At 41.3% G+C, this 20,763-nt stretch overlaps 3 protein-coding genes and 1 pseudogene across 4 annotated transcripts in view; 3 read left to right on the forward strand and 1 right to left on the reverse strand.

The window, feature by feature from the left end:
* The window catches only part of LOC122342952 (NACHT, LRR and PYD domains-containing protein 3-like), a 924,523-nt gene that overhangs the window by 64,497 nt on the left and 839,263 nt on the right, over positions 1 to 20,763 (reverse strand). The gene's annotated exons all lie outside the window — the stretch shown is intronic.
* On the forward strand, positions 1,009 to 5,736 carry LOC122342277 (the record flags this gene model as incomplete). Its single annotated transcript, XM_043236075.1, is given in 7 exon segments — positions 1,009 to 1,127; positions 1,263 to 1,333; positions 2,972 to 3,306; positions 3,497 to 3,624; positions 3,698 to 4,387; positions 4,389 to 4,542; positions 4,780 to 5,736. Coding segments are annotated over 7 exon segments (2,454 nt in total), but the record flags the coding sequence as incomplete, so codon positions are not given.
* Positions 5,813 to 6,746, forward strand: LOC122343142 (annotated as a pseudogene).
* On the forward strand, positions 7,267 to 11,917 carry LOC122343085 (protein NLRC3-like). Of its 2 annotated transcripts, XM_043237404.1 has the most exons (4): positions 7,267 to 7,322; positions 8,864 to 9,342; positions 9,486 to 9,533; positions 10,886 to 11,917. In XM_043237404.1, the coding sequence occupies exon 4, from the start codon at positions 11,015 to 11,017 to the stop codon at positions 11,915 to 11,917; it is 903 nt and encodes a 300-aa protein (XP_043093339.1). In that variant the 5' UTR covers positions 7,267 to 7,322; positions 8,864 to 9,342; positions 9,486 to 9,533; positions 10,886 to 11,014. The 2 variants fall into 2 exon arrangements, with proteins under 2 accessions (XP_043093339.1, XP_043093338.1); XM_043237403.1 differs by lacking the exon at positions 7,267 to 7,322 and having other exon boundaries at positions 8,736 to 9,342.

Below are 20,763 nucleotides of genomic sequence, written 5' to 3' on the forward strand. Positions count from 1 at the left end.
GTTTTTGTTAATAAACATTTTCTAAAATAGTTTTTTATTATTTCTTACTATTTGATTGTTTTGTGCAAGAAGAGAGCTGCCTTAGATGTTTCACATACGAATGAGAAGTACAAATTATAACATGCTTTGCAAAAATAAACAATTCTTGTCTTTTATTTACACGTATAAACTTATAATACAAAAACATAAAACCATGTGTAGATATCACTTTGCTTAATTTAAGAACTTAAATTATGAACAAAAGTAATATACAGGCCAACATTACATTAATTCCCCATTCCCCAGTCCTAAAATAAAAGGTAACGACTTAATTGTGAAAATGATTACTACAGGTCTACAATATTAATGTTAGAAAATATAACACAGCAGGACATGCATACAAAATACTTCAGAAATCATATTTGTGGATCAAGTTTGCCTAAAACATTTGTGGACATATCTAGCATGATAATGCTACAATAAAAATACAAGTAAAAGACGACATGATTATTAAGTACCTTATCTACTTCTTTACTTATTATTGTGGATTGGTTTAAGGAAGTTTTAAATGGTTTTTGTTGTGATGTGGTGCTATAGAGAAAATAAAATGAACGTGAACTTTCAGTGCAGAGTAACACGGCGTTCTTTTCCTTGAATGAATCAGCATTTGAAAGAATCGAGTGACTCAGTGATTCAACCGTCCAATCAGATGCGTCCCACTTCCTGTGTCCCAATGTGTATACCTTCCATAAATAGCATTCAAAACTATAAAACTATAAACTATACTATCACATCAAATTTATGATGGCTAGGAGGCACATTGGGATGCAGGTACTGGGATGCCAGTTTTTCCATCATGATGAGCTGGTCCATGTTCTGGAATTATGAAACGACAGGGAAACATTAACCTCTTTCTTTAGAATGATTGTCTCTATCACATTGTACCTTGAACGCCTCAGTCAAGAACGCTCCTTATAGATCCGCCATCCTTGCACTGTAATATGTTCAGGCCGCTGCAGGAGTTTTGAGATGTTTCATATTTACTGCATCATCCACCTTGGCCGCTTGGTGTCCCAGTACCTGAAAGGCTCTCGAGACGTCTATGTTCTGAAATCTTCTGTCCAGGAGGCCATCCAGATGAGGATCAAGTAGCTAATTTGATAAACTGAAACAGTTTGCACAGGTACACAACTAGGCTTGGATCTGTTATTCTGTTCGGTTCTCCCAGACTTATAGTACTTAGCTGCGTCCTGAATCTTGACCAGAATACCTCTCCTCTACAGCTGGTCTCCACCTCTCCTGTTCCTCTCCTCCTCACGAATGATACTTAAGACACATGCATCTCTTATTGCAGGTGATGCAAGTAGTCACAACGTTTATGCTTTTGTCTTGAATGCGATCTCTACCAATTATACAGGCCACAATTTGTGTTAAACATAATATTTGGTTGTTTTTAATGGCCCAGAAGATGTGGTATCGTTGTTTAGATACAATGCTGCCACAAAGTGCTAGGTGCAGCAGAAATTATACAAACTAAAGATGCACGATATTGGATTTTTGCCGAAAACTCATTTTGGCCAATACCGAAATATTTATTTTTATTTGGAAACAACACCAAGTCCCTCCTGTGCAGATAGTAAAAGCTATTTTTTTTTAACAAGAACTTATTCATTGGAACTACACATGCTTTTACCGTTTACTCTCTCATCAACCGAACACGTCATTCTGTACTGTGCTTAAATGCAGCAATCCAAAGCAGGTTCTTTTACAGTGTGATGACCCCCAAACGCAGGGACAGCCAGCGCATGCTACTGGAAGCAACCAGGAAAGTCATTCTTCAGCTGCCAGACTACACTATTCAGACTCCCCATTACAAAAAACATGACAAGTCAAGACAAGCACTGACAATGTGCACTGACAATCCCGTCAGTGACGTTTACTAGCTCTGGGAATGGGCAGAAGAGCTGGTTTTCTTTCTCTGTGTAGCTTGGGGGGAAAAACTAAACATTCCCACCTCAATCTCTTCTTCACTCCGCCGGAGTTCCCTATCAAAAGCTACTCTCGATGCTGCGCTGAATGCGCTAATGAGAACGTCTTTTGTTCGACCGGTTGTTGAAGCACGTGTGTCAAACACGCCAAAGTTTGGCTTATATAACCTTGGTCAGGTGACGTCACCTGATCATGAACACCTGGAGGTTATAAATAGATGTGACGCGGAAACATCCTCAGGTCTTTTGTCTTCAAGGACCGTATTGTGTGTGAGTGTGTGTGAGGAAGAAGAAAAAAAAATAAATAATAACTAAATTAAAAAAAAAATATATATATATATATATATAAAAGAAAAGAAAAGAAAAAAAAAATAATATTATGACGCATCAGGAAGGGAGATGCTTGCCTCCGTGCCAGAGGCAGCTCTCCGAGGACGATCGTCATACATTTTGTTTCGAGTGCTTGGGAGAAGAGCACGCGATCCTCGGGCTCGAGGCGAAAAGCGAGCACTGTGATCTGTTTTCCATCAAGGTGCTTCGCGCTCGCCTCGCCTTTTTTAAAGGAAGATCGAGTGGATCGCGTGCCGATCCGGCTGAGCCGCGTGAGACGGACCAGCCCCTTTCTCCCGCGCTCTCGCCGGATCGCGAAGCCCTCGCGTCCATTTCTCTATCGCGCCCCGGCGCTTCTTCCGAACGGACCGAGGAGACTTCATCTCTTGCTTCTGGGGAAGCAGAAAGTGCTCCTCCCGCGACAATAAATCGTATGAGGAGCTACTCGAGGTGGTAACTCATGCAGTCGAAAGCCCCAGGAGCGAGAGAACCCCAAGCGCTCGAAACTAGACGACAGATTTCTGTCGGGTGGCCGGGGGGAGGAACATCAGCGACGGTCTCTCCCCTTCTTTGACGATCTCCACGAGGAGTTGGTGCGCTCGTGGAGTAAGCCTTATTCGTCCCGTGTCTTCGTGCCATCGACGTCGATTTATTCGACTATCGTGGATGCGAAGGCACGGGGCTACTCGATGATGCCCCAGGTGGAAGAGACGCTTGGCGGGCTCTCTCCCTGAACTTCATCGTCCCTAAAAAAACGACCCTCCCCACCAAGCCGCGCCGTATGACATCTTCGCTGGTGGGGAAAGCTTTTCAGGCAGCGGGTCAGGCTGGTGCTTCCCTGCACACCATGGCAGTCCTGCAGGCGTACCAGGCTGACCTGCTGAAGGACTTGAGCACAGGCGGGTCCATCGACGAAGAGGCGTTTTTAGAGCTGCGCCGAGCCACAGATCTGTCTCTCCGTGCGACCAAGCAGACGGCCCATGCCATCGGCCGTTCTATGGCTGCTATGGTGTCCACGGAGAGACATCTGTGGCTCAACCTCACGGGCATCAAGGATAAAGACCGCGCCATCCTCCTTGATGCCCCTGTCTCGCCTTCCGGCCTATTTGGCGACTCAGTTAATGCTGTCGCCACTAGGTTTCGGGAGGCGAAACGCTATGGGGAAGCGTTTGTGAGGTTTCTTACCCGCCGTGCTCAAGAGTCGGGACCGTCGGGCCACCCGGTCCCGACCAGGTCCGGTTCCTTTGAGGCGTGACGCACAGAAGGACAGTGTGGCGAGCCGAGCACCCCCTCGTAGAGACTGGGGTGCGGCTCGCCGCGCTTCACAGTCCGCCTCAAGGAGACCGGACCTGCGGAGCATAATCTCCGCAAAAAAGAAGCCCTGATGCTCGTGCACTCAGAACCGTGGGGGTGCCTCCCCCCGGGGAGGGGCGCGAAAAATTCCAACAGAAAATAAAGGCTCCTTCCCGGCACCCTCAGGAAGCCATTGTTCAATCTCCGCCGCCACTGGTGTTTCGGGGAGCAACGGTTTCCAACGAAACGTTGGATGTTCGGTCGCCTCCTGCCACGTTTCAGGACGCCGAACATCTAACAAACCCCCAACAAAACGAAGTGTCAAAATTAGTGCCCCTTTCAGAGAAGCTGGCAGCGTGGAAGCTTCTGCCAAATATCTCCCCATGGGTCCAAAAGACCATAGAAAGAGGCTACAGGATTCAGTTCGCATATTGTCCTCCGCGTTTCAACGGCGTGATTTTCACTTCCGTGAAACCAGAACGAGCGCATTTGTTGATACAGGAGTTGCAAACTCTGCTGGACAAAGGGGCCATAGAACGTGTTCCTCTACCAGACAGACAGTCAGGCTATTACAGCCGATATTTTCTCGTTCCCAAGAAAGATGGGGGGCTGCGTCCGATTTTAGATCTTCGAGGATTGAACCATCACCTCAGAACATACAAGTTCAAGATGTTAACAATAAAAATGATTGTCTCTCAAATCCAACCGGGCGATTGGTTTGTGACAATCGATCTAAAGGACGCATATTTTCACATAGAAATATTGCCACAACACAGGAAGTTCCTGAGGTTCGCTTTAGGCGAAAGCTTACCAGTATCGGGTTCTTCCTTTCGGCCTAGCATTGTCACCCCGCACATACACAAAATGCATGGATGCAGCTTTGGCTCCTTTACGACTCCAGGGCATCCGCATTCTAAATTACATAGACGACTGGCTGATTCTGGCTCAGTCTCAAGAGCTTGCGCTTCGACATCGGGATGTCGTCCTAGCTCATCTCGGATCGCTGGGGTTGAGACTCAACACCAAGAAAAGCGTTCTCTCCTGTTCAGAGGACAACATATTTAGGGTCGTATGGGATTCGACCACGATGCAGGCACAGCTGTCTCCTGCACGCCTCGAATCCATTCTGAACACCCTAAAGAGCATCAAGCTAGGCCAGAAAGTCACTCTTCATCACTTTCAGAGAGTTCTAGGTCTCATGGCAGCTGCTTCCACAGTGATACCTTTGGGCCTCCTGCACATGAGATTGTTTCAGTTATGGGCTCAGAGCCAGGGGATTTCATCCAAGGGCCAATCCCCAGAGGCAAATAAGGGTTACGCTGCGTCGAGGGCTTCGTACTTATCTATGTGGTTCAGACCCCGGTTTCTGACCTTGGGTCCCACTCTAGGTTCGTGTTGTCGTCGCAAGATGCTAACGACAGACGCATCCCTCACGGGTTGGGGAGCGGTCTTAGATGGCCGTCCAGCCCAAGGGATCTGGAGAGGTCATCTTCTCGAATGGCACATCAATTGCCTCGAAATGAAGGCTGTATTTCTGGCCCTGAAATACTTCCTCCAGCAGTTGAGAGGCTACCATGTCCTAGTGTGGGTGGACAACATGGCAGTAGTCTCTTACATAAATCGCCTGCGGTCGCGCCGCTTGAACGAGCTAGCGCAGCAGGTTCTGCTTTGGGCGCAGGACAAGTTCCTGTCCCTCAGGGCGATTTATATTCCCGGTCACATGAACAGGGGAGCAGACTTCCTGTCCAGACAAGCTGTGACACATGGGGAATGAAAACTCCACCCCGAAGTAGTCAGTCAAATCTGGGAAAGGTTTTACGAAGCAGAGGTGGACCTCTTTGCTTCACAGGAGACAGCACAATGTCCCCTCTACTTCTCTCTGACTCATCCAGCTCCCCTGGGTCTGGACGCGATGGCCCATGTGTGGCCCAGAATGCGTCTTTACGCATTTCCTCCGATTGCTCTGCTCCCCGGAGTCCTAGCCAAGGCCCGTCAACAGGGGTCTCGCCTCTTATTCATAGCGCCCCGTTGGCCAACCAGAATATGGTTCTCAGATCTAATATCTCTCCTCGACGGCTCACCGTGGGCGATTCCGGTGAGGAGGGACCTTCTCTCTCAGGCACAGGGGACAATATTTCATCCCCGTCCCGAGCTCTGGAATCTTCACGTCTGGCCCTGAGAGGGACCAACTAATTGATGCTGGCCTTTCAGCCAATGTAATAGAGACTATTCTTAGCGCTAGGGCTCCCTCCACTAGAAGAACATATGCCATGAAATGGCGCATCTTCGAAAGTTGGTGTACAACACACCATGCAGACCCAGTTTACTGCCAGATTGTTTCAGTGCTAGAGTTTCTGCAAGAGAAAATGTCCTCAGGCACACATCCTAATACTCTCAGAACTTACGTGGCGCCATTTCGGCTTGCCATGCTCTGATTGAAGGGGCTTCCGTAGGGAAACACCCTCTAGTTGTTCGCTTCATTCGAGGAGCTAAGAGGTTGAGGCCGCCCACTAGGGCGACAGTTCCTTCATGGGATCTAGCTATAGTGCTTGAAGGCTTGGTGGACACCCCTTTCAAACCACTAGAGTCAGCGCCTGTCAGGTTTCTGACCCTAAAGATGGTTTTTCTAACAGCTATTACTTCTCTGAAGAGAATTGGGGATTTGCAGGCTCTGTCAGTCTCGCCATCCTGCTTAGATTTTGCCCCTGGGCTGGTAAAAGCTATTTTGCATCCTCACCCTAGTTATCTTCCGAAAGTTCCATTCTCGACTATAAATCCGGTCATCCTTGAAGCCTTCTGCTCTCCGCCATTCATGACACCGGAGCAGGAGAAACTTCACTTACTGTGTCCAGTACGTGCTCTCCAGATCTACGTCCACCACACTAGCCAGTGGCGTAAGTCAGAGCAGCTTTTAGATGCTATGGTGGCCGCAACCGGGGGGCGGCTGCCACTAGACAGACTATGTCACACTGGGTGAGAGATGCTATTGCCCTAGCCTATGAGGCGCGTGGTCAAACTTCGCCTCTAGGAGTTAGAGCTCATTCAACCAGAGGGGTTGCATCGTCGATGGCTTTAACAAGAGGCGCGCCCTTGCAGCAAGTCTGTGATGCGGCAGGTTGGTCCTCTCCGCACACATTTGTTAGATTTTATAGTTTGGATGTCCATGCTACTCCGGGCTCGCATGTCCTTGAGTCGACATCCCAGAGTAATGTCTGAGACCTCTTCAATGTTGCGCGCACACACACTACACAACGCTGGGGTCCAGACACTCCTAGTGCGGCGGGCGTTGGTATTCTCGTTCCCATTAGCGCATTCAGCGCAGCATCGAGAGTAGCTTTTGATAGGGGAACGTCTCGGGTTACTTGACTGTAACCCTGTTCCCTGAAAAAGCGGAACGAGATGCTGCGCCTCAATGCCGCACTGTGGGCGTGACTGGACGTCCTTTCAGACAAAAATTTAACCTGAGGATGTTTCCGCGTCACATCTATTTATAACCTCCAGGTGTTCATGATCAGGTGACGTCACCTGACCGAGGTTATATAAGCCAAACTTTGGCGTGTTTGACACACATGCTTCAACAACCGGTCGAACAAAAGACGTTCTCATTAGCGCATTCAGCGCAGCATCTCGTTCCCGCTTTTTCAGGGAACAGGGTTACAGTCAAGTAACCCGAGACGTTTTGCAGCATGTCTCAACGAATCCCTCTTAAGCAACACGTCCTCTAATAGCTAGGTAAGATACTTTTGAGTAGGCCCGTGAGCCACGAAAGTAAGTTTGCTAGCAGGTTTGGCTAATTTCTGCCTATTAGACAGCCTAACCAGTTCATCGTTTTTTGTATTGCATCACTTATAGTTCTTAAACATTTTAAAAATAGAGTTTAGGAAGTAACAGCTTTTTATTGGCTCGTAAAGCCTTGGCTCCATGTGACCACGTTTGTGTCCGTACCGTTCTAATCAAAGACAACGCAATCTTGTATCTCCCTGCTCCCAAGTCATAAATATTGTATCTTTGATAAAACATCATTTTGGGGAAATGTTGTGTTACTGTTGGTGTGCGATAGCAATATAAGATATAATATCCACTTTAACAAAGCAATGTTTAATAACACAAAAAATATACAGTTTTTTTTAAAACAAAGAATTGTTTTGGGGATGCAGGATTATGCTGACAGCGACAATATTCAGATTCAGCCATTAATCATTCTCTCAACTGAATAATACCAAACATGTAGGTCCTGGCCATTTGTTGCATTTGCAGTCGAATGTAAATGTACGTTTATTTATTACCACTAGGTTGATTTCAGTTGTGGTAAAATAGTGGTTTCCATGGTAACTAAACTTCAAAAAGCCATAATGTTAATCTGATTTCAAGATGAAAATAGGTCACCATTAATTGCTGGCTATAGACTGAATTTTCTCTTAAACAGAGTGAATTAGGGCTCTGAACAAGACCTCAGTCTGTAGTAACAACAGAACGTGTAGTGACTGACAGATAGGGAACACAAGATACTTCTTATTAATGTAAATATGGCTTTATTGGAGAAACCTATGACACATAAACTAACACAAACACATGCATTCATACTTTCTTACGAGTTGCAGAAAGAAAGGGAGTTAGGAGAGAATGAGTTCGTGAAATCCCAAGTTTACAGTAATGTTTCCAATTGCGTAGACAAGAACAACTATCAGTCACTTGATTAACCCTCGCAATAAGTCCTTTAAAGAGGTTTAAATTTATATTAAATTCACCAGTTCAGCCTGAATCTTTGTACTTGCATTGCCTTTGTGTTATGGGATTGTTGAACTTGGAGACTCGGTGGGCAAACTTAACTTCCCCGAACTCTCATGGAAATAAAAGAAACTTAAGTAAAGAAATAGAAGTACTGAGACTGGAAGGTTTTCTTCTCATTCTTCATCATCTAACAATCTAACAAAACATGAGCTAAACATAAAAAGAAGTGAAACTGTTAAACTGAACCAGTGGTTTTCTATTTTTTGTCTTTCCTTTTTGAAGAGAAAATGTGCTCCTTTTAGAAGTTAATACAAGAAATAGAAGGCAAATTATGTGGGTATGTTTACACCGCAAATAAACAACAGCAGCAAGGAGCCAAAGCTCTACCAGTGGCAGAAATAGAGGAAAAAATCTTTGGGAGAATCCAGGTTTAGTTGTAGGGCCAGTTCTCCACCGCCCAGACAGAATTGTCTGGATAATGAGGTTTTGTGCCCATGGCCATGACCTCTTCACCCAAGGATCTGTCTCTGGGTCTCATCTAGGTGGTCTGGTTTCCACTGAGGATCAGGGCTGTAGAAGTGGACTCTAGCTCCTGATCCACCATCAGGTCTGGATACGGACTGGCTCTGGGATTGGATTAGTCACGCTTCGCCATCTGTATCTGCTATAGACTCATTGTATTGGTAGTTGTGATGTTAGAAGTAGATTTATCGATTATTATTTTTACAAATTTCTCCATATTTAGGGCAGATCCACGAATGATATATTTATGTTTTTACATAATCTCCTGTAGCATCTAGAACTCTATAATTTTGTTAAATGTATATTTTGTGCTTAATTCTGAAATCCAATAATCTCTCTCTTTCATTACACTAAACTCCAGTCCAGATAAGAAATGCCCCGACTACAGTCAGTGTTGATATAAATTCTGAAACAGGTGCGAGTGTAAATGCTCCTTTATTGACTGCGAACACCTTCACAGGACCAGTAACCATTTATGGCTCAAATGCTGAAGGAAACGGTACATTTACTTTACTATGACTAGACACACTACTAGTACTACTAACATCAGAGTAAAGATTGGTAATGTTACAAAGACTCACTTGATTTAGCAGCATTTTAATTCTGTGGAATAATACCTCAACTAATTTCTTTCTCTACCAGATAAACAGAAATCCTCAGAGATGGCAGAGGAACACAGAGAAAAACAAGGTAAATCAACAACATCTACAACAGTGTTTTGCAGCCAAAAATCTGAACACTGTATATGCCTGATCTACATCAACAGTGTTTCAGTTCCTCATGATAGTGAGATCCTAATTTTTGCCTGTCCCTGATGAAAGAAGGACATTGTGAAACAATCTTGCCAATTTCTTGCTTTGTGACCAAAACAAGAGTCAAATACCTCAAACTTCCTCTATCACAGCTTCCTCTCCTTTTAGCAAACATAAAAAGTACAACAGCTAAACTACGCTTTCTCATGATCTTTTTCTTTACCACTAGCACATTTTATTAATAGACATTTTATTATTTTAATAGTAACTTGCATCACAGCCAAGTCATGTCAAAGCCAAGTTTATTAGATCAATGTCACACTGTTTGTAACAATCTTATATTATTAATAAAATTGTGCAGTGATTAGAAACCCTAATACAGAAAATATGATAGAATTATTATATTTTAAGTAGAATGATCACCCAGGGAGTACATATCCCTCTGGGGCCGACATACACTGACTTTCGTTCTTGTTTCCTGCAGTTACACCAGAAAGGTTTTCCAGTGTAAGTAAATTACTACAGCGGTATTTTTTTTTAAATTACAAGTTGTGTTTCTTATTTCACAGTAATGTCACAGTAATGATCAATCGATGTGTTATTTAGTTTGCCTTGTTAGTTTTTCAGTATATAAAAGTAACTCGAGTTGTCAGGAGATCCTGTCGAGACGAAAGTAACACTTGTTACTTTAGTTCCGCTGATTAATGTAATCAAAACTGACCAAGTACAATGTTGATTTTGGCTGAAGCATTTTTATTCTTCAAAAATCCAGTTTATTAAACATAATATTGTTTTTATACCTTATTTTTAAAAATGAGTTTCTGGGGTTGGGGCTATAATCCAGATGTACCATTTAAACTAATCAGACATAACCGAAACACCTCTGCCAGATCAAATATATGTATGACCTATAAATATATAGAGAGAATCTCCCTTACTACACAATTCTCTGAAAAAGACATGTACTGCATACTGCAATTACTCCTTTCTAGTCCTATTCTACTCTATTTGTCCTATTATGAATTTCCTATTATGCATATTGCCAGATCATTCCTTATATTGTTACTGATTGTGTATATTGTCTTTTGTGTTGTATACTATATTTATGCATGTTTGTGATACATCACTCATTTGTACCAAATCCAGTCTATGAATTTTTCATCAAATGACTTAATGTTAAGAGTGTTTATTATATGATCATGCAGGTATGAAAATATTTCTCAATTATGTTATTTTATTTTATGTATAATTATATTTTTTATCTTCAATCTTACTTGTTTTTTATTACAGAGCTGCAAAACTTTTTGGAAACTCACAAAACAAACATGAAGGAGAAAACAATATATTTTTGAGGGCAACAAAGACAATGAAGCACAACTCAAGGCTATTTACACAGAACTGTTCATCACAGAGGGAGATATGAAAGATGTCAATCACGAACATGAGATTCTGAGGATTGATGATGCCTTCAAGAGCAAAAAAACACAGGACAAACTAATCATATCTAATGATATATTTACTGAACTGAGTAAAAACAATGAGAAAAAGATTGTGCTGACTAAAGGAGTCGCTGGCATTGGAAAAACTGTCTCTGTGCACAGGTTGATCCTGGACTGGGCCGAAGGAAACACCAATCAAGATATACACTGTGTGTTCCTGCTTCCATTCAGAGAGATTAACTTAATGACAAATGAAGATTTCAGTCTCCATGAGCTTCTGCTGGAATTTTATCCTGAACTGAATGACCTGGAGAAATCAAAGCTATATAAGGAATGTAAGATAGCATTTATATTTGATGGACTTGATGAGAGTCGCCTACCTATAAATTTTAAAAGTAGATCACTGAACACTGTTGAGAAAAAAGCATCTGTGGATGTGCTCTTTACAAGTCTGGTCAAAGGGACTCTGCTTCCATCAGCTCTTGTCTGGGTCACATCACGACCAGCAGCAGCCAATCAGATCCCTCCTCAGTATGTGGGTTTGTTCACAGAGGTGCGAGGATTCACTGACCAACAGAAGGAGGAGTACTTCAGAAAGAGATTCACAGATGAGAGTCTGTCCTCCAGAATCATCTCACACATGAAGATGTCTCGTAGTCTCTACATCATGTGCCACATTCCTGTGTTCTGCTGGATCACAGCCACAGTACTTCAGGATATTCTCTCTGAGAACAATGAAGAGAACATCAGCACAACACTCACTGAAATGTACATTCACTTCCTGCTGATACAGATGGAAATGAAGAACCAAAAGTATGATGAACAAGAAGAAAGAGAACGTACAGAGCACTTACGAATAAATGAAAAAAATTTTTTAAGTTAGCCAAGTTAGCATTTGATCAACTAAAGAAGGAAAACATTGTGTTCTATAAGGACGATCTGAAAGCATGTGGTATTGATGCGAGTAAAGACACTGAGTTCACAGGAATGATCACAGAGATCTTCAGAAGGGAACACAGACTTCATGGAGCAAAGGTCTTCTGCTTTGTGCATCTGCATCTGAGTGTTCAAGAGTTTCTTGCTGCAGTGCATGTGTTCATCTGTTACCTTAACAAGAACATGCAGGAGCTTCAGTTTTTTGACAAGCCAGAAGAAAATATCACATTGCAGGGGCTACTACAGAAGGCCATTGATAAAGCCATGGAGAGTCAGAGAGGACATTTGGATCTATTCCTGTGGTTTCTGATAGGAATATCACTGGAATCCAGTCAAAACCTGCTGAAAGGCCTGATCACACACACTGAAGACACTACAGAGGGCATCACAAAAATAACTAAATACATTAAACAACAACAAAACAAGTACAATATCTCAAATGAAGCTCTAATCAACCTATTCTACCGCTTACTTGAACTCAAGGATCATTCATTATATGAGGAAATACAGAGTTACCTCAGTTCAGAAGAGCATTTAGGAAAAGATCTCTCATCTTCAATGTGCACAGTGCTGACCTACATACTGCTGATATCAGAGAAGGTGCTGGATGAGTTCAACCCAAAGAGGTTTACATCAGAACAATCAAACTACAAGAGACTCATTCCAGCTTTGAGATGCTGCAGAAAAGCCCTGTAAGTAATTTCACTGACTGCTGTTCAATTAAAGGTTTTGTTTTACATCAATAAATAATAATCTCAAAATATGGCAAACATTATGTGAAAAATGAAATCATTATGTTCTGAAGTAATGAAGTTATGAACTCACTATGTGAGTAAATAGGTGTTTCATAACTATAGATAGTTGTATGTATGATACTTATATCAGTGGCATTTTCTGCAAGAACACAAGGCAGGCAATGCCTACTCAAAAAGGAAGAGCAAATCATTCTAGAATTCCAGAAATTGGAGTTTTTTAAACCAGTTTTAATTAAAACATTTTGTGCAACATAATTTTACTTGCATTTTTCAATTTTGGTTTTACACTTTTTTTATTTTTGACTGCAATACATTTGAAGAGAAACAATTGCAAGGCTCTCTTGAGCAGGTCTTCCAGTCAGCTCTGTCAAAACTCTTTACGATTATTCCAAAACATAGCAGCAAGATTGCTCTTTAATAAGATGAAAATAATACATTTCACACCTCTGTTCATTAGACATATGATGGTATTAAATTTTCATGTTGCGAATAATCCAGTCTTTGTCAGTCATGTGTGTTTATTAACTGTGACATCACAGAGGCACCATTTTGAAGGTATTGTTGCATTGGAGCAGTGAAGCGAAAGTGTACAGAGCCATACAGTAAAGACTGATTAAATCATCATACTGCAGAAACAAAAGCATGGTACCAACATAATCTCTTTTTTAGGAACCATAATTTGTCATTGAGGATTACCAGTTGAAGATTACCAGTACCACTAAAATGCTGATAAATATGCCATCAACGCATTCACATGCAGGGTGCTGACCTGGTGGTGACAGACACAATTAAGATTTCATGCACCCAGCCAGATTGTGTCAACCACTACGCTCACATCGGACAAAGTGCTCATCTCCGTAGAGTCGTTGCATGCAAGAAATATTATTACACAAGTTCTGCTTGCTACACAATCAAAAATGTGCTAAATATAATTATTTTTTAAAATGTTTGGAATTGTAACATTATGAAGGACTATACAGACTTCTCACTGGTGAATGTCTTTTCTGTGCACGTTCATAATGAGCTGCATAATGAGCCATTCAGATAGGTCTGTGACTGATTTACCAATAAGATCCCAAGGAGTTAAGTGAAAAAAAAAACACTCTTACACCCCATGTATAACCTACAAACTTAAGTACCTCTAAGAAAATGTCCAAAAACCTGAGAGTCTGAGAGCATTAAATTTTTTTTATTCTCTTCACAGGTTGTGTGACTGTAATCCTACTTCTCAGTCCTGTGAAAATTTGTCATTAGCTTTACAATCATCAAACTCTGTCCTGAGAGAGCTGGACCTGAGTAACAATGACCTGCAGGATTCAGGAGTGAAGCTGCTTTCTGAAGGACTGAAGAGTCCAAACTCTAAGCTGGAGACACTGAGGTAAATGGCTTTCCATAAATGCTTCCACATTAAATGACCATTAAATTTAGTCAACAAATGTTTATTTTGCTCTTAATACAATGCCAGAACAATAGACAAAATCTCTAGCCCAGTGTGCCTAAACGACTACCGCCCTGTAGCACTCACACCCATCGTTATGAAGTGCTTTGAGCGACTAGTCTTGTCACATCTGAAGGACTCTCTGCCTTCCACACTGGACCCCCACCAGTTTGCCTATCAAGGCAATAGGAGCACTGAGGATGCAGTCTCCATCGCTCTGCACTCCGTACTCACACACTTGGACAACAAAAATACTTACGCACGGATGCTGTTTGTTGACTTCAGTTCAGCATTCAACACGGTCATACCCTCTAAGTTAATCACCAAACTCAGAGATCTGGACATTAACACCTCACTGTGCAACTGGGTTATGGACTTCCTGACCAACAGACCTCAGCATGTTAGGTCAGGCCACATCTGTTCCACCACTATCACTCTCAACACCGGTGTACCACAAGGCTGTGTGCTGAGCCCCTTCCTCTACTCCCTCTTCACCCACGACTGCAGGCCTGTGTTTGGATCTAACTCCATCATCAAGTTTGCAGATGACACTACTGGTGATCGGTCTCATCAGCAACAACGATGAGACTGCCTACAGAGAAGAGGTCCAGCATCTGGCCACGTGTAAAAGACAATAATCTGCTCCTTAACACCACCAAAACCAAGGAGCTCCTTGTGGACTTCAGGAAGGTGAGAAGAGGCTCACATGATCCCATCCACATTAATGGGATTGCTGTGGAGCCTGTCTCATGCATCAAGTTCCTGGGAACCCACATCTCGGAGGATCTGTCCTGGACCACCAACACCTCCAGCCTGGTCAAGAAGGCTCACCAGCGTTTATTCTTTCTGAGGAAACTTAAGAAGAACCAGCTGTCCTCAGCCATCCTGGTGAACTTCTATCGCTGTACAATAGAGAGCATCCTAACAAACTGTGTCACAGTCTGGTATGGGAGCTGCTCTGTTGCTGAGCGTAAGGCACTGCAGCGGGTGGTGAAAACTGCCCAGCGCATCACAGGAACTCCACTTCCATCCATTGAGGACATCCAGAAGAAACACTGTTTGCGTCGAGCACGCAGTATTCTTAAGGACTCCTCTCACCCTGCCCACAAACTGTTTTCCCTCCTGCCATCCGGCAGGCGATTCAGATTCCCCCGGACTAGAACAAGTAGACTGAGGAACAGCTTTTTTACCAGAGCTGTCTCACTACTGAATTCTACCCCCCACTGATGTCTGCCCCACCCACCCCATTAAAACAAAAATACTAAAATGCACTGTTAACATTCATTGCACTCCACTGTATATATCTTTGTAAATGTATGTACATATCCACTGTACATACTCTTGTAAAATTGTCTATACATATCCTGTATATCCTGCTCTTTCTTATGTACATAACGATCTGTAAATTGTTTACACATAATCACTGTAAATTCCCCCTTCCCATCTGTAATTTAACTTGTACATATCACATATTTATCTTTGTAATTTATATTTATATTTGTACCTATATCCTGCACTTGCTGCTTATTGCACTCCTGGTTAGACCTAAACTGCATTTCGTCACCTTGTACTTGTACATGTGTAATGACAATAAAGTTGAATCTAATCTAATCTAAAAATGATGTGGATTTTATTGAAATTAAAGTAGCAAAATGATCTGAAACAATTACTTTTTCAAGAATAACTTCTGACAGCACTGCCCAAGCTCAGCACTATCTAGCAGCTGTGTGCATCTTAGCTAGGGTCCAGAATGAACATGGCTCAGTCAAATATAGAATTGCATGATTATACACATACGCAATATACGAATGAAGTTTATATTAAACTGACACTCAATAATTCAGTTTGCAATAATTGCTGGTTGCATGAATTCTTTTTCTGCATGTGCTGTGAGTCACTTATGACATGGATTTGAAAATATATATATGAGACGTGTTTCTGTGTCACTTTTTTAATCAAATTTTGCTTATAGTCCTATTTCAGTCGGATCATTGTGAAAAAGGCCTAGCAGAGATTGTACTACCCTTATCAGTGATTAAGTTCTACTCAGTTACTTGTTGTGGTAGCTTTTAATGCTAATTCGAAAAGGCTTCAATGCAAGAAAGACATCAACAACATTATTTACTGACAAACTCAAAGACCTAAATATACACCGGAAGAACTTAAAACATCTGAGGAACACAGCTGGAGACAAATGAACGCAATTAACTTAACAACAAAAGGAACAAGACCAAAAAATCTAAGTTTCAGTTACTTTGGGTTTCTACTGAAATTTACATTGTGCAAAATTTTCCACGAGTCACATTTCTGACTTAACAGTCAGCTTCACTTTAAATGCATCAGAAACATCATGCATTGTAAACATAACAGACTCACAAAGTGCATAAGAGAACTTGAGAAATTGTAAACTGCAAAACTTTACCAGAACTCAAACCTTCTAGATTAAACAATAGCTTATAGGCCAGAAAGCTGACTTTGAGGTTATGGACTTTGGGGAGAATTTTTTGATTTCCATCCTCCAGCTCCAGGAAGCTCTTCTGGACAGCCTGTGTTTTAGTTTTTTGGGGTAGCTTAGTGTTGTATAACAAAAAGATATAAGTTCACATTGGGCAAAATATTTTCAGTGAGTCACGCGTTTCTCACTTCTTCACAGTCGTGTTGTCTTTAAATGCACAGTAAAAAAAAAAACAACAACAACAAAAAAACAACAACAACTCACAAACATGGTCCCCATATGAAAATGTAGTAGTGCAACATGAAAAAGTGCATAAGAGAACCTAAGAGATTGAACTCTAAAACTTTACCAGAGGAACTCAAAAGCCTTTCCTCAAACCTTTCACAATATCAGTATTGCTTTAGGCCAGTAAACTGACCTTGAGATCGTGGACTTTAGAGGATGTTTTTTTGTTGACGTCCTCCAGTTCCAGGAAGATCTTTTGGAAAACCTCAAATGTGTATTTTAGTTTTTTTGGATAGCTTAGTTCCAAGGCATAAATAAGCCCCATAAGGTAGACGCACGCTTGTGATACACTTGGAATACCAAATAGGACCTCTGCTCCCTCAATGACTATACCAGCTTTCTTCTCGAGACCTCCATCCTTGGCTTTGCTGACCACTAAGATGTTAAGAACAAATGAATTGAGTTCCTCTTGGATGGCTGCAGCATCATCATCACAAACCTGTAAAATATGCCACAGAGAAGTACTGTAGATGAGGTAAAGCTTTATAAACAAAGTGACGCTAGGTAGGTAGACCAATAAACAGACACAGATAAACACACAGACAGACAGACATTTACAAATGTATTTTTGATGCACACATTTCTTGTCCTAAATCACAACACTGCTCAAAACTACCACAGCAACCATATAATCCCACTGTATATTCTCTTCCTGTCTGTCTAATTGAGTGTCTCTCTGTGTCTGTGCATCTGTCTATGTGTCTGTCTGTCTATAGTGCACTGTTGTGATTTAAGACAAGAAATGTGTGCGTGCATCAAAAATACATTTGTGAACCTTCATTTTTTTCAAGGGATTTGCCTATATTTATATACAGTAACTTATGTGCATCAAAAAATATTTATGTGGAGCTAGTCATATGTACATATAAGAATCCATCAGTATGCATGTATAATAAGTGAGAGGGCAGAAATATATTTTCTTTACCTTGTAGTCCTTGATTAACTCCTCTGTCTTTTCACCAAGGTAGAGAATGAGGCCTCAGATCACAGTTTCTCTTCGAGACTCAATGCAGTTTTCCTACAAAAATGTGAAATGCTACAACATTAAACTAACTGCTACAATTTTAAAAGTGGCAAAACAAAAAAGTTTTGTGAACGTAAATTCGCCTCTGTAGAGTGCAGTAGTCTGTGTTAGTGACAATATCTGACCAATTTCAGAGACTATTGTCACTTAACGTTAGACACAAAACAATAAGAAAAATATACGGTAAACACGCTCGTGCTAACATTAGCTTACACTAAATTTTATAGCTGTGTGCTAACTTTAGCTTACACTAAATGCCCTACTTTCTAACAGCATGCTAACGTTAGCTTCAAATTACATTAGAATCAACTATTTTATTGCCACTTGCAAAGTTTCAGTTACACGTAAAGCAAATGTCCTCCTACCGGCGTAGCCACATGGTAGTAATTCCATTCCACGTGCAACAACGTCATCTTCAAATGACAATGACAAACCCTAGCTCTTGCACAACAATTCTAAAACAGTAAAGACTGTGGTAACGTATAGCTAACTAAACAACTAATGTTACTTTACTAACTTTATTCTTACCTTAAGCTCAGTCTGCATGATCCTCTTCGTTTGAAATAAATTCAGTCAGCCTGGTCCTCGTATGAAATGCGCGGGGTTTACAGACCAACAACACACCGAAGGAGCGAATTATTTTGTACTGAGTAAATAAAACAAGGTTATTGTTTGTTGTGTGTGTGTGTGTGCCTAAAAAGATTGGCTGGAATTACTTATAGAAATTTTGTAAAGAAAAAAATGCACATGGTCTTGTGTTTTGAACAAATGTAGATTAATTAAAAAACTAGGTATTTTCACGTAAAGCTATAAACGTAACATGTATTGTTAATATTACACTTTTTAATTACATAACATTTACTTACACTCAGAATTATTTTTTTCAGTGTAATAGTGAGGTAGCACATTCGACTAAGTACTATTACTTACTAGATCATTAATCAGAGCTTCTTGTTAGTAGTAGCTACTACAGTGCTGATATTGTGTTACAGTTTATCAAAAAATTAATCCGAATTGGAACTATCGCAATCACAAAACGAATCTTCACAACAGAATCCTAAACTCTGAACTCTTTGTATTTGTTTCCTTTTTTCTGTCTGATTCGTTTTGCTTCTATTCATTCTGTCTTTTGTCATTTGTCTTTCATTTTGTTTTTGTCCTTTAGATTTCATTCTAAATTTGTTTCTGAGGTTCATTTGGTTTATTTTGCTCTTTGCTCTTCTTGTTTCCAGTCAAAATCTATGTATAAATTTTTGACTGACTGACTCTGTGTGTTTTCTAGTGTTGATCATGGAGGAGAATCTAGGATTACAGCAGGAGGTCTGTAAGGGGGAAGTCAGCGAAGAGAAACCATGAAATAAAACATTGATAATAGCTAGTCCTAAGAATGCCTGTACCTGTTTCTTTGTCATGGGCTGGAAGTACTCCTTGATGGCCTTTACTTTTCCCTCTTTTGGTTCAATCAGTCCCCTTCCAATTTTGATAACCCAAGTGCCTTGCCTCTGAAAGTCCCAGGTCTCATTTTTAAGGGTTAGCCATTAGTTCAGCCCTATATAGTGCTGTTGGGAGTACTGCAGGCAGTTTTTTTCTTTTGCCGAAGTGGAGAGGGATACTTGCCAGTAATCTTTTGTTAAGTCTAGGTAAGATATGTACCAGGCCCTACCGAAACATTCAATGAGCTTGTCCACTCGAGGCATGGGGTAGCTGTAAAACTTCAAGACTTCATTTAACTTAGGGAAGTCACTGCAGTATCAGACGATGCCATCAGGCTTGGGAACTAGTACAATCGGGCAAGACTATGCGCTGGAGGAAGGCTGAATGACTACTAGTTTTTTATTTACTTCCTCTTCAATGGCTTGCTGACAAGACTCTGGCATTCAATAGGGCCGTTGCCAGATCGTGACCCCAGGGGTTTCGGATGTCATGTGACAGGACATGACAGGACAGGACATGTGACACAGTCCAGACCACATTCACTCAGACCCTCTATCCTGGGATTACTGTTTTTCCTATATCATCAATGAAACTGTGTTGATGAATCAGAAGAGACTGATGCGATTCTACCCAGAATGCTTTGAGCTACATAATGAATGGATGAGCTTTTCATTTAATTTAAGGAACTCCAAATACCAATGCAATAATTGTCCAAAAGAATTTGGTTGAAAAACTTAATATTGAAATCTTCCAATATTCCATGAACTAATATAAACTAAAAATGGTAATTCTTTACAATAAGGTTCTTTAGTTAACGGTAGTTAGATACTTTAGTTGTCATTAACGTTAACAAAGAGTAATACATCAACAAATTCAAGCTAACATTATACATATCTCCAACTGCTACAGCGGGAAAACGGTAATGGCGGACTGCTGCTTCTCCTTTACATGGCATCAATATAGGGGGTACCTGGAATCACTTGTTCAGAGAGACAGTTCAATTTTTGTTTAGTTTGATTTTGCACTGCAAACATTGATGACGGCTGGCATTGGGATAAACCACTGCTAGATGGATAAATAATAATTCACTCTGCAGTAGTAACTGGCTGTTCAGTAAAATTACATACTATTTGTACATACCGTTTTGGTGTATTCTTGCTTGTCTCGCAGATGATCTGCTTGCAAACTTTAGCTTCACATGCGAACAAATCGACATCTTCGCTTCTCCGCCAACAAACTCTGCCATGTCAAAGGCGATCCGAGCGCAACTGCCTCTTAAACCGACCGTTTTTCCCATCGTTAGACTAATCTTGTAATTATAATCATTCATATTTTGGTCTTTATTGAATCAAAATAACGAATTAAACTGTATTTTCTTCAAGGTCTCAGAAAGTCGTCTCTG

Source organism: Puntigrus tetrazona, chromosome 4, assembly GCF_018831695.1.
Source record: "Puntigrus tetrazona isolate hp1 chromosome 4, ASM1883169v1, whole genome shotgun sequence".
Taxonomy (NCBI): domain Eukaryota; kingdom Metazoa; phylum Chordata; class Actinopteri; order Cypriniformes; family Cyprinidae; genus Puntigrus; species Puntigrus tetrazona.